General features: G+C 44.5%; 2 protein-coding genes across 2 annotated transcripts in view; both read left to right on the forward strand.

Annotated features, from left to right (window-relative positions):
• Window positions 1–13,561, forward strand: part of LOC106602686 (cyclin-dependent kinase 2-associated protein 2) — a 299,328-nt gene that overhangs the window by 64,826 nt on the left and 220,941 nt on the right. The window lies entirely within an intron of this gene.
• On the forward strand, window positions 5,457–10,762 carry LOC106602682 (G-protein coupled receptor 83). The gene is made up of 4 exons (XM_014195443.3): window positions 5,457–6,023; window positions 6,402–6,527; window positions 7,284–7,417; window positions 7,936–10,762. The coding sequence occupies exons 1-4, from the start codon at window positions 5,538–5,540 to the stop codon at window positions 8,636–8,638; spliced, it is 1,449 nt and encodes a 482-aa protein (XP_014050918.1). The 5' UTR covers window positions 5,457–5,537; the 3' UTR covers window positions 8,639–10,762.

Below are 13,561 nucleotides of genomic sequence, written 5' to 3' on the forward strand. Positions count from 1 at the left end.
CACCAGGTCTCCAGTGCGCCTTCACAGCCCACTACGTCCTGTGTCAGCTCCCCGTACTCGTCCTGAGAAGTGTGTTAAAGTTCCGGTACAATTGAGGCCAGCTATACGCACCAGGTCTCCAGTACGCCTTCACAGCCCAGTAAGTCCCATGCCTCCTCCTCGCACTCTCCCTGAGGTGCGTGTCCCTAATCCGATGCCACCTGTACCGGTCCCATGCATCAGTCCTCTAGGGCGCCTCCCCAGTCTAGTATATCCTGTGCCTGCTCCTCGCACTCGCCCTGAAGTGCGTGTCACCAGTCTGGCGCCACCTGTGCCAGCCCCACGCATCAGGCCTCCAGTGCGCATTCCCAGTCCAGAGCTTCCGGCGACAGTTCCCAGTCCAGAGCTTCCGGCGACAGTTCCCAGTCCAGAGCTTCCGGCGACAGTTCCCAGTCCAGAGCTTCCGGCGACGTTTTACAGTCTGGAACCTCCTGAGACGGCTCGCAGTCCGGAACCTCCTGAGACGGCCCGCAGTCCGGAGCCTCCTGAGACGGCCCGGAGTCCCGAGCCTCCTGAGAGGGCCCGCAGTCCGGAGCCTCCTGAGAGGGCCCGCAGTCCGGAGCCTCCTGAGAGGGCCCGCAGTCCGAAGCCTCCAGCGATGATCCGCAGTCCGGAGCCTCCAGAGGCGGTCTGCAGTCCGGAGTCTCCAGCGGCGGTCTGCAGTCCAGAGCCTCCGGCGATGATCCACGGTCCGGTGACACAAAAGCGGAGGGATCAGCTGGTGGAGCGGGGGCTACGCCCCGAACCGGAGCCGCCTCCTATGCTGGCGGATAAGCAGGAGGATAGGGTTCTTCGTCCCGCACCAGAACCGCCTCCGATGCAGGAGGATCCGCGGGATGAGAAGGTTCTTCGGCCTGCACCAGAGCCGCCACTGACATTAGACACCCACCCTAACCCTCCTTTTTTTTGTTGTTTCAGGGTTGCATTCGAAGTCCGCACCTCGGGGGGGGGTACTGTCACGTCCTGACCATAGAAGTGTTATTTTCTATGGTAGAGTAGGTCAGGGTGTGACGGGGTTGTGTCTAGTTGAGATTTTTCTATGTTGTTATGTTCTAGTTTCTGTATTTCTATGTTGTTGTTTTTTGGGATGATCTCCAATTAGAGGCAGCTGGTCATCGTTGTTTCTAATTGGAGATCATACTTAAGTTGTTGTTTTTCCCACCTGGGGTTGTGGGAGATTGTATTTTGAGTTAGTGTATGTTGCACCTGTAACGGTCTTCGTCGTCCTCAGATGAAGGGGAAGAGAAATCAGACCAAAATGCAGCGTGGTAATTGTTCGTCATCTTTAATGATAAAACTGAACACTAAATCCGACAAGCAAAACAAAAGAACAACCGAACAGTCCCATCAGCTGCAAAACACTAAACAGAAAATAACCACACACAAAGCCCAAAGGAAAACAGGCTGCCTAAGTATGACTCCCAATCAGTGACAACGATGTACAGCTGAACCTGATTGTGAGCCATACCAGGCCAGAACAAAGAAATACAAAGCATAGAAAAAAGGACATAGAATGCCCACCCAAATCACACCCTGACCAAACCTAAATAGAGACATAAAAAAGGCTCTCTCAGGTCAGGGCGTGACAGCACCTCTTCGTCACGGTTTGTTGTTTTGTTTATTAGTTTATTTGTATGTATTGCATAGTTTCACAGTTTAATAAAGAAAATGTGGAACGATACACACGCTGCGCTTTGGTCCGCTCCTTCATCATACGACAACCGTGACACACCGCTGGGTGGCTTAGTTTACACTGTCCTGCTGTGGTTATTATCTCTATCTCTGATTCTCTAATTAAGTATCTCTGGCTGAAATTACATTTCTCAGAGCAGGAGAAAATTGCAAGGGACGCAGTTCACCTCAGTCCCCTCGATAAACACACACCCCTACACACACACACACACACATTCGCACGCAAACACACGCACACACTTATTATGACTACTGCTGTCAGTCGTGTAATTTACATAATTAGGTTAACATTTATTCCAGGTCTAATTGAGCCTTTGCTTTACTGGCCATGAATTGGATGCCGTGCAGTCGTGCGTCACACCTTCGCATACCCTACTTTTTAAATTTTCCCGGCACTTGGAAGGCGTTTTCAGTAATCCTCCGCTTTTTCCCACGTGTTTACACTTTAGGTGATTAATGTCAATTTGTGCGTCCCAAATGGCACTTCTAAAGGGAAGCCGCCAGGGGGCCTTCAAAAGGGGAGCCACCAGTTGCCCATCTCTGATGTAGGCTATACCTGCACTGTATCTGCAAGCTGTTGGCTAGAGCGCAAGTGCCAATACCAGAGTAGGCACACTACCTATAAAACACAATTTTTTTAAATAAGAAAACCATCAGTAGAGTTGAAAATGTGATGTCCCATTTAACTTGTATTTTGTATTCGGTACATGGAAATTTAACCACAAAAGGTATTTTTATGTGCACTACTTCATCATCCACAGCCTGTTATCCGCAACAAGTCAATTTGATGGAAACACATCTTTGGTGGGAAAATGCGCATGTTGTTTTTATGCAGATTTGAGAATAATCGCATGAAAATCTGTTGCCAATTAGATGGAAATCTAGCTTCTAACCAAGTTTCCATCCAACCATTTCATGCTCATGAATTTTACTTGACGCATAAGAAAACTAATGACAGGCCAGATTGACACCGCAAATTTGTTGGTAAAATGTTAAAATGGCAAAAGAAGCGATAATTGTGAGGAAAGGGTTGGGGAAAAATTGTATTGGTAGCTAGGTTTCCATCCAATTGGCGACAGATTTTCATGCGAATATTCTAAAATCCGCATTAAAAAAATATTTGTATTTTCCCACCAAACATGTTTCCATCAAATTGACATGTTGAAGATAAAAGACTGTGGACATAAAAATACATTTTGTGTTTACATTTCAATGTACCGAATAAAAAATAGAAGTTAAATGGGTTTCCATCGCATTTTCAACTCTACTGATGGTTTTCTCACAAAAAAAAAACGTTTGTGTTATATAGCGAGTGTGCCCACTCCGGGTATTGGCATGCACGCTCTAGCCAACAGTGCGAAGATACAGTGCTGTTGGCTAGAGCGCACATATAGCCTACATCCCTCAAACTCAACTCTGGACCCCAAAGCCAGTGCCACTGCATTTCTTCCATTGTTCCCTTCAAATTTGGGACTGATTTAGACCAGAGAGTTGAGTAGGACGACCCCTGGTCTACATGATGAGATTATTAGGGACTAAAGAGCGAGATTATTTTTAATTTGTCAAATGGAGCCAAACATCGATGATCATGTCACCAGATTAAGACCCTCGATATTTATTTGAAAGCAGCATCAAGCTCATTACCTTGCACTTTCAACACCCTGTGAAGTTCATCGTAATTTATTTAATCTGTAACCAAATAAACGTTCTTTCCTGACGAGTCACAAACATGTCAACGGTGACTTCAAGTTTACTTCGATATGATGGTTGTTATATCACTATTTGCGAATAAAAGCATTTCCAATGACATTACACTTATAGATTTTACTGACACAAAATATGCCACCTTGTTTATCCGACATTACTTGAATAAAAAGGTTGGATGGAAACCTGGTTGTTAGTAGGCTAAACCTGAAGTCAACCGGTAATATTTTACGTTTTTCTACCACCAAGACATGCAGAGTTTACCGGCAGATAAATGCATTTTATGCACCTTTTTTGGACATAAAATATTGTGAAAACAACAGCAAATCAGACTGATCGGGTGAATTCAGGTGAAAGTTATGATTCCTTATTGATGTCACTTGTTGAATGCACTTCAATAAGTGTAGATGAAGGGTAGGACCCGGTTAAATAAGGATTGTTTAACTGTAACGTGCTGGGTTTTTCATGCTCAACAGTTTCCTGTGTGTATCAAGAATGGTCCACCATCCAAAGGATATCTAGCCAACTTGACACAAATGCGTGAAGCATTGGAATTAACATGGGCCAGCATCCCTGTGGAATACTTTGTACACATTGTAGAGTCCATGTCCCGACAAATTGAGGCTGTTCTGAGGGCAAAGGGGGGTGCAACTTAATATTAGGAAGGTGTTCCTAATGTTTTGTACACTCAGTGTATGTGATAGTATACTGCACGTGTAAGCAAGGTTTGACATTATTATGTTTTAGTCAAATCTGTTTGGGCTTCTTGCGGTCATTTTGCAGTCTCCAAATTATTTGTAATTATGTTCCGGCTCCCTGACCATCTGCTCAAGAAACAAATCCTCCCGTGGCTGAATCTAATTGATGATCCCTGCCATTGAATCCGGCTCGCTGACAGACGATGTTTAACACTTTACGTGCGTGTGTGGGTGGGCTGTCTCAATCATAATAAATGGGTGGCCAATAAATCTTGCTGAATTAATTGCGATTAGCGATCAAGTTCTCTGCCTAGGGGTGCTTTGAATTTTAATGAAATTGCATTTTAATAATTCAGAATCTTTCTAACAAGCGAGAGAGAGAGGTGGAAACTGAGCTGCACTTCCAAACCTCCTGCCAAATGTATGACCATATTAGACACATTTCCCTCAGATTACACAGACCCACAAAGAATTCGAAAACATTTTTTTTTTGATAAACTTCCATATATATTGGGTGAAATACCAGTGAGCCATCGCAGCAGCAATATTTGTGACCTGTTGCTACAAGAAAAGGGCAACCAGTGAAGAACAAACACCATTGTAAATACAACCCATATTTATGTTTATTTATTTTCCCTTTTGTACTTTAACTATTTACACATTGTTATAACACTGTACATAGCCATATTATGACAATCGACATGTCTCTATTCCTTGACACTTTTGTGAGTTTAATGTTTACTGTTCATGTTTGATTGTTTATTTCACCTTTGTTTATCTATGTTTCCCATGCCAATAAATCCCTTTGAATTGAAATTGAATTGAGAGCGAGAGAGACAGAGACAAACCTGGGCCTTCGGTCACTGCAAAGAAAGGAAATTAACCTTTTCTGCCCCTTAGTAATCAAGTTACACGATCAGGAGAGGAGGGCAGAGATTCCGCAACCAGCTTAAACCCCCCAAGAGTCGATGTCCGCGCACCGCGGAAATTTAATTCGAATAATAAAACAATCCCCATATAAATATGTCAGTTTGAACTAGAGATATTTTTTTTTGCATTGGATGTCTCTCAATCTACTGCACTTCCGCATCGGCGGTGAAAGGTGAAAGAGCTAGAGCTGTTTTATCAGACCATGAGCAACAAAGAGTTTCACAGAACACTACTGTACCTCATCGATCATTGTAAAAGTAAACATGTAAGCGTTCATACTTTGATCTCCATCTGTCTCTTCTCTCTCAGCGTGAACAAACAAGCATTGAGCCGCCAATATCTGACACAAACACACACACACTGCGCGCGCATGCAGCACCAGTTTAAAAGTGCGGACAACACATCGCGCGCATTACATCTCCTCCAGTATCTGCACAGAGAAAGCAATGTCCCCCTCTCCTCACGCCGCTACTGATGCGCTCGAGGAAGTCCGGTGATTGGAAGTCCCAATCACCCGCAGACATGCGAGGTGCGTGTCTGTGGCTGTCCCTCACCTATTTGGCCGCCAGCCCGGACGGGTTGGGGACCCGGGAATACAACAACTCAACCGTTATCGGCGGGGTTCTATTTCTGGATGCAGAAGGGCTGTTGAACCTGTCAGACCCGCACACGTCCAACCGGACAAATGTCTTCTCGCTGGACCTGGATGAGGGCACGCTCGCGGACTGGCGCTCCATGGCGGGTAAAAAGCGCTACGGGGGAGAGTCCCAGAACGGGACCGTGAAATCCCTACTGGTCGTGGCTTACTCTTTCATCATCGTCATCTCGCTGTTCGGAAACACGCTGGTGTGCCATGTGGTGATCAAGAACAAGCGGATGCACTCCGCCACGAGCCTGTTCATCATTAACCTTGCGGTGGCAGACATTCTCATCACGCTGCTCAACATGCCCTTTACTTTGGTGCGATTCGGACACAGGCACAACAAACGTCACAGATCACACACCGTCCACCACACACACACACACACACACACACACACACCTACCTTAATTTTTTTGTTGTTTTAAGAGCGTCTTTGAGATTCTTGCGGTATAAAAATGTAATCTTTTATTGTTACCTTTTTTTCATCATGTGATTATCTCAGGAAGGGGAAGAAGGAATGGGTTTTTAAATCCCTTTTAACCAATTATTCACCGATGGTTTGGATGAGAGTGAGGGTGATCTGTCAGTGTTAAATCGATCTATTACGCGTATGGATAGGAAAGCTCCAGCTTTTCATCACTCCATCATGCCAGTAAAAAACGCCCTCGACAACATGCCTGTGTGGTCTCCCTCAGGTTCGCTTTGTGAACAGCAGCTGGGGGTTCGGGAAGGGTATGTGCCACATCAGCCGGTTCGTCCAGTACTGCTCCCTGCACGTATCCACACTCACTCTCACGGCAATCGCGCTGGACAGACGCCAGGTAGGCTAACAGTCATGCATACAATAGGTGAATATCGTGAATGTCGTGTATGTGCTTCGTCTAATTAAAGTGTTGCAGTTTGCTTAGTCTAGTAAAATAAAATCTGTAAAGGAACGCTGTTAGAAAAGTGGGTCAAGCGTCAGCACTCGAAAGCGCAAAGGGGAGCTGTCCACGCGGCAATGCTGCCTCAGCTCAAGAGGTGTATCAAATAGACTCGCTAATTGTCAGCTTGTTACTAGTGAATCACCAATCACCACGCTGACAGTTTGATACAGGCAACAAAAGCCAAATATTATGTTGTGTCCACTTAGAAATACATTTTTTAGGGAAAGGTCTATTTCAATGGAGCATGACAATTGGTGTAACATACATTTATTGGTTTATGGTCATAGTTTGAGGGACAAGACAGCTTCCAAGCTATAGGGACAAGTATGTTATTTTCTGGCGTCTGCTGTAGTCTATCCTTTCAATATAATGAATATTTGATGATTTTCACATGAAGTTGTTTTTCATGGAGTTGTATTGGATATGAGTCTACTATGTATCAATGGGCTACAGAGCTCAAGCTGAGTTTGAGTACGATTTTTTTTCTCAAACCAAAAGTGTGGCTTGTAAGGGAGGAGTGTGTAACAGAGAAAAGCAGCAGGTGTGTGTAATGGAGTGTGTGTCTTGGAGAATGTGTGCGGCCTGGTGTGTATAATGCGGCCTGATAAAAACACTGTGTGTGTGTGTGTGTGTGTGTGTGTGTGTGTGCAGGTCATTCTCCACCCTCTGAGGCCCCGCATGTCCCCGACTCGTGGCGTTGTGTGTGTGATTCTCATCTGGGTCATGGCCAGCTGCTTCTCCTTGCCTCATGCTATCTACCAGAAGCTCCTAACCTTCGTGTACAGGTACACACACACAAATACACACACACACACACACTTTACCTTCGTGTACAGGTACCCCCCACACACACACACACACACACAATAAATCGATAGAACAAACACTTCACTTTCGTGCACAGGTACTCACACACATGCAGGCACACACACACACACACACACACACACACACACACACACACACACACACAATATTGATCAACCAAACACCACCTTTGTGTACACAATACCCACAAGGTATTATTCTCTCACACGTCTCTCTTCCCTCCAGCCTCTCTCACTCTCCCTCTCACTACATTTCTCATTAGACGTTTTGTTTTGGGGTTTCCAATATTGTTGCTGTTTCTCTTGTTGACTTTTCATGAGTGTATTCTTCCCTGTGCTATACTTATAGCTGGTTATGGGCTCTCTCTCGTTCTCCTCTCTCTCCCTCCTTTCATTCTCCTTCTCACTCTCCCCCATTATCCCCTCCTTCTGACTCCCTCTCCCTTCTCTCTCCTCTCCACCCCCCCCTCTCTCAGTAAGGAGAAGGTGCGCAGCCTTTGTGTCCCTGACTTCCCTGAGCCCTCTGACGTCTACTGGCAGTGCATCGACCTCCTCACCTTCATCCTCCTCTACGTCCTACCCCTCCTCATCATCACCGCCGCCTACTCAACCGTGGCACGCCGCCTGTGGCGCCGTAACGCTATCGGGGACACCACCACTGCACAGTTCGCTGTGCAGCGGCGGAAGCGTCGGCGCACCCTGGCTATGTTGTTGGCGGTTGTTGGGGTGTTCGCGGTATGCTGGTTCCCTCTGAACTGCTACGTGGTGCTTCTCTCCAGCCAGGCCATTCAGTCATCCAATGCCTTGTATTTCTGTTTTCATTGGCTGGCGATGAGCTCGACGTGTTACAATCCCTTCATCTACTGTTGTCTGAACCCCGCCTTCCGCAAGGAGCTAAGGCTGCTATTGGGCATGTGCCAGAGGAGGGGGCGTGGAGGGGTGGGGCCGGTGCTGGTGGCTCCGCCCTCCTGCGCACCCTGCCACAGAGCCGCCTGGCCAGAGAGCCGCACCGGTTCTCGGCCGAGTCATGCCTCTTCACACCCGAGCCACGCCTCTTCTCGACCAAGCCACTCCTCATCCTTTCACCAGCCTCCTAAAGACAGGCATGTCCTTTTCTCCGCTAGACATGCCAGTAAAACAGACATCCTATCAGTGGAGCCTATAGTAGCTGTCAGTTAACTACAACTACCAGAATGCATTTGGGTTGGGATTGAGTGAATGATTGAGTTTATTTGACAATTAAAGACGTGTAAAGTTGCTGCATTTGGTGGTGAGTCCTGTTGAAGGACTATGTTGTTAGCCAAAGACAGTGGAGGCTCTTGAACAGAAAATGTGAGATCTTTAAACTTTCATGACAGCGCCACCTTCAGGAAGAAATGTCTCACATGGATAGGAGTAGGGGTTGGGGAGGTTTAGCAACAAATGCAACACCCAAACCAGCAACTGCTCTGTTAGCACATACTGTATACACTGAGTGTACAAAACATTTAAGGACACCTTCCTAATATTGAGTTACACCCCCCCTTTTGCCTTCCGAACAGCCTCAGTTCGTCAGGGCATGGACTCTAAAAGGTGTCGAAAGCGTTCAACAGGGATGCTGGCCCATGTTGACTCCAATGCTTCCCACTGTTGTGTCAAGTTGGCTGGATGTCCTTTGGGTGGTGGAACATTCTTGATACACACGGGAAACTGTGTGTACTACCATACCCTGTTCAAAGGCACTGAATGGCACACACAATCCATTTCTCAATTGTCTCATGGCTTAAACATCCTTCTTTAACCTGTCTCCTCCCTTTCATCTACAATGAATGAAGTGGATTTAACAAGTGACAACCAATAAGGGATCATAGCTTTCACCTGGCCAGTCTATGCCATGGAAAGAGCAGGTGTCCTTAATGTTTTGTACACTCAGTATATATTAGCAGAACAGTATTGTCGCGGCATAGACAGTTCTGCTTTGTCTCGGGACCGCATTGCACCACAACCTGCAAAACTTCTCTGCCTTTCTTTTTGTTCTGGCTTTGTCTAGTTATTTTGTCTCGCTTTCTAAATAATTCACAGATAATTATATCCTAATTATATCCGTCATTGGACTTCAAAAGGCAGTGACACCACCTTGGAATTTTGTCATTTCAACAGCTGCTGTTTATTCCATAATGCGTTCCTAAAAAAATAACATGGTCTTCATTCCCACTGATCGCCCACTGCACACAGATTATTAAGTGTTGTGGTGGGTCCCGGCCAGCTTTTTATTTCATTTTTGTTGAAGACAGAACTATCTAAACAGTGGGGATGAAGACTGTGAGCGCAATATTCCGCTCCCCGAGTTTCACTGCTGCTGTCGGGGAGCTGCAGGAAGGCGAGGGGCTGATGGAGCTAGAGTGTGAAGGAACAATCTGTAACTTTCACTTCCAGTCGAAAGTGCTATCCCTGCACGTTGGTATACCGAGGTGTTGGGTCTCGCTCGGCAAATGTAACTGTAACCATATAAACCTGCTGGCATTCCCTGTATAAAATACAAGTTGAAACATGGACAGCTGACTGCACATGTGGTGAGAGCTGTTAAAGATATTCTCTGGTACTTTTGTGGTTCCCGAAAATGTGCAGATACGTGCACCACGTCATTGCTGTCTCTCGCTCTGCTGTGTGTGATTCTTGCTAGCTGTCACTCAAATGGCAAGGGGCTGAAGCTCATTGGCCGGAAACTGCAAGAGGGCTGGCCCACGTGGGGGTAAATGTAGGGAAAATGCCACCGCACAGCATCCAGAAAACAGTCTTATTCAAACTATGAATTTCATGACTAATTGACATAAAATCGTTATTCTGCTCATAGATTATTTATGTAAAGTGGGAGGTAAAAAAAAAAAAAACTTTAAAAATACTAATTGCCAAAGTACCAGAGCATACATTTTACATTTTAGTCATTTAGCAGATGCTCTTATCCAGAGCGACTTACAGTATTGAATGCACACATTTCATTTCATACTTTTTTTCCCTGTGATGGCCCCCCGTGGGAATCGAACCCACAACCCTGGCGTTGCAAACACCATGCTTTACCAACTGAGCTACAGGGAAGGCCAGCATAAATGTATAAGTGGGCTCCCAAGTGGTGCAGTGGTCTAAGGCCCTGCATCTCAGTGCAAGAGGCGTCATTACAGTCAATGGTTTGAATCCAGGCTGTATCAGATTTGGCTGTGATTGAGAGTCACATAGGGCGGTGCACAATTGGCCCAGTGTCGTCTGGGTTTGGCCGGGGTAGGCTGTCATTGTAAATAAGAATTTGTTCTTAACTGACCTGGCCAATTAGATCAATATTAAATATATATATATAAATATATATATATATATATATATATATATATATATATATGCTTTCAGTTGGATAAATATATTAAAGAAAAAAGTGGTAAACTATACTTGACGGAAGGAACCCTATAGGCCTGGTCAAAAGTAGTGCACTAAAGTAGAACAGGGTGCTATTTGGGGCACTTTCTATAATGAGAAGGGTACTGGTTATATTATGCATTAGTTTGTTGGAAATTAGGCACTGAGTAACCTCGTCCACAGGCTCAATTACAGAGAGAGCCGGCTGGTGGACAAGATGAGTCACTCATCAAAGGGTTCTAATACTGTTGATGGTACTGGTAACCAGACCTTGGATACAATTTTATTTGTTTTCTTTTGAATACTTTGTATCCATTTTATTTAGCTGACCAGGAGTGCCAGGTGGGTGAGGTTTGCACGTTTGGGACTATTCTATTGTAGGTTAAGCAAAATCAAGTGCATCTAAAGTATGTGAAAGAAAACAAGCAGCGTTTTCACCAAGACCTGATAGTGATATGAATGACAGATTTGCACATGTCTGTGTTAATGTTTACTTCTTAATTCATTTGAATGTTGAGCGGACCGGGTAAAAGTGTGAGCATCTGTGACATGATGTTCACGTGTACAGACGATAATCATGGTGGTTTAAACCTGACATTTGAACATGCTTGTGTTAATGTTTGGTTTCACGGAAGTTGTTCTTGTTTTGAATGTTTTGAACGTTGACGCTAGGGTATCGTGTGAGTTGATGGTAACGTCAGGCATGAGCATCTGTAATATGATGGTTTTGTGATGTAAATGTGATGTGGGATCTGAATTGTGAATTCTCCCTCTCTCTGTGCTTTCTGAGATCCATTGCCTTAACTCATAGTGCACATATTTTTGTTGTGTACACGCCTTTCTCATAAAAGGCTGCACTTTCCTTTTGCGATATTTATCAATTTGTTAATGAATTAGGATTCTCCACCAATTATTGTGTTATAGATGTGTGTGTGTGTGTTTGTAGAATTAGATATGTGATTCAAAGTCCTGTTCTTCTTTAAAAAAGTGTCAAATGTATATTTTTACTTTACATGTTCGGCCCTGCACCAGCCAGATTGTGTATGTGTGTGCGCATTCGTGTGTATCCGTGAGTGCGTGCCCATGCTTGAACGTGTGGGACGGTATTGCCAGAGGGTTTGTGTAAAGTTTCTGTTCTGGTTTAGCTCTTTAGTAGTGGATTATAACTGGCTGATTGTTAACCGAACAATTGGTCAATATGTTCATTATCCAACCCCCTTGTTGGTTTGAACTCTTTCTCTTTTCAAAATCCATTAAAGTATGCGACATCGATGGGTTGGTGTGATTCATAGACAACGGTATAGTTTTGTGCACTATTATTTCTAAACTCCCTTTCTTCTTCCTTTAAGAGTCTCTCTGTGTGTGTGTGTGTGTGTGTGTGTGTGTGTGTGTGTGTAGCCAATCTTTCTGAACTCCAACTCTGCTACTATTCATAAGAGTGGGGAGTCATTGTGTCGAGGGAACGTGAGGTCCAAGGTCAGTTACATGACTCAGTGCAGGGCATTTCATGTATGGCACATGAAACACCTGAAAGATGGAAATGTGGCATCAAAGAAGCACAAATAAGGTGACATCTGTCTGATGACCTCAAGCAAGTCCCAAAGGAATGTTGATTAACCTTCTCTGCCCCTTCGTAATCAAATGACACTCAGGATACGGAGGTATATACGAAAAAATTGAATTTCTGTCCTGCTGTTGCGAACAAGTGTGAGACATTTAAAATGCCTGCTAGGCTGCTATTCACAATCTATTCCAATTTTGGATTCACACATTGTGCATGTTGGAGACAATTTCAGTTTCTGTTTGAATTGTATTCTGAACAAGTCCTCATCAAAATGCAGTTACAGTGCCTGCCCAGTGGTTCTGAGAACCATATGTTTCTTGGAGCTAGGTAAAATCGTGGTTCTATGGTTATTTTGGATACAACCTTCCCATAACCTTTCCTAAAGGTTTCCTCATGGATCTACTTAAAGTAATGTTATCAAAATGTTCTGAGAACGTTAAGAAACAAAAATTCTTCTTGGGGAATTTTGTCACTTCTGCATAATGTTTTTCTTCCCAGTTTCCTCATGGTTCTATTTAAAGTCATGTTCTCAGAACATTAAGAAAACTTACCATTAAAACCACAACAAAACATTAGTAACATTCTAAGAATATTATTTAAAAACATGTATATCTGTCACGTCCTGACCAATATAAGTTGTTATTTTCTATGGTAGAGTGGTCAGGGCGTGACGGGGTGTTTTTGTGTGTGTTCTATGTTTTCTATTTCTATGTTGTAGTTGTAGTTTGTCTATTTCTAGGTTGGGGTTTATTGGGTTGACCTTCAATTGGAGGCAGCTGGTCCTCGTTGCCTCTAATTGGAGGTCATATTTAGTAGGGGTGTTTCTCATTGTTGTTTGTGGGCTATTGTCTTTTGAGTAGTGTGTTGTCCTCTCTGCGTCACGGGTTGTTGTCCTATTTTCAAGTTATTAGTGTATTGCATTCAGTTTCACTTTTAATAAATATGTGGAACTACGAAAATTCTGCATCTTGGTCCGCTCCTTATAACAACCGTGACAGAATAACCCACCAAATAAGGACCAAGCAGTGAAAGAAGGAGCAGCAGGAGGAATGGACATGGGAGCAGATTTTGGACGAGGAAGGACCCTGGAGTCAGGCTGGGGAGTATCGCCGACCGAAGGAGGAATTTGAGGCAGCAAAGGCAGAGCGACAATA

Source organism: Salmo salar, chromosome 04 (assembly GCF_965601325.2).
Source record: "Salmo salar chromosome 04, fSalSal1, whole genome shotgun sequence".
NCBI lineage: Eukaryota > Metazoa > Chordata > Actinopteri > Salmoniformes > Salmonidae > Salmo > Salmo salar.

What these genes read in the sequence shown, in the direction of transcription:
- LOC106602682 (XM_014195443.3), top strand. Translation starts at nt 5,538, where the DNA reads ATGCGCTCGAGGAAGTCCGGTGATTGGAAGTCCCAATCACCCGCAGAC. An exon ending in TCGCGCTGGACAGACGCCAG is followed by an intron (nt 6,528 to 7,283) that starts GTAGGCTAACAG and finishes GTGTGTGTGCAG; the next exon opens with GTCATTCTCCACCCTCTGAG. An exon ending in CTCCTAACCTTCGTGTACAG is followed by an intron (nt 7,418 to 7,935) that starts GTACACACACAC and finishes CCCCTCTCTCAG; the next exon opens with TAAGGAGAAGGTGCGCAGCC.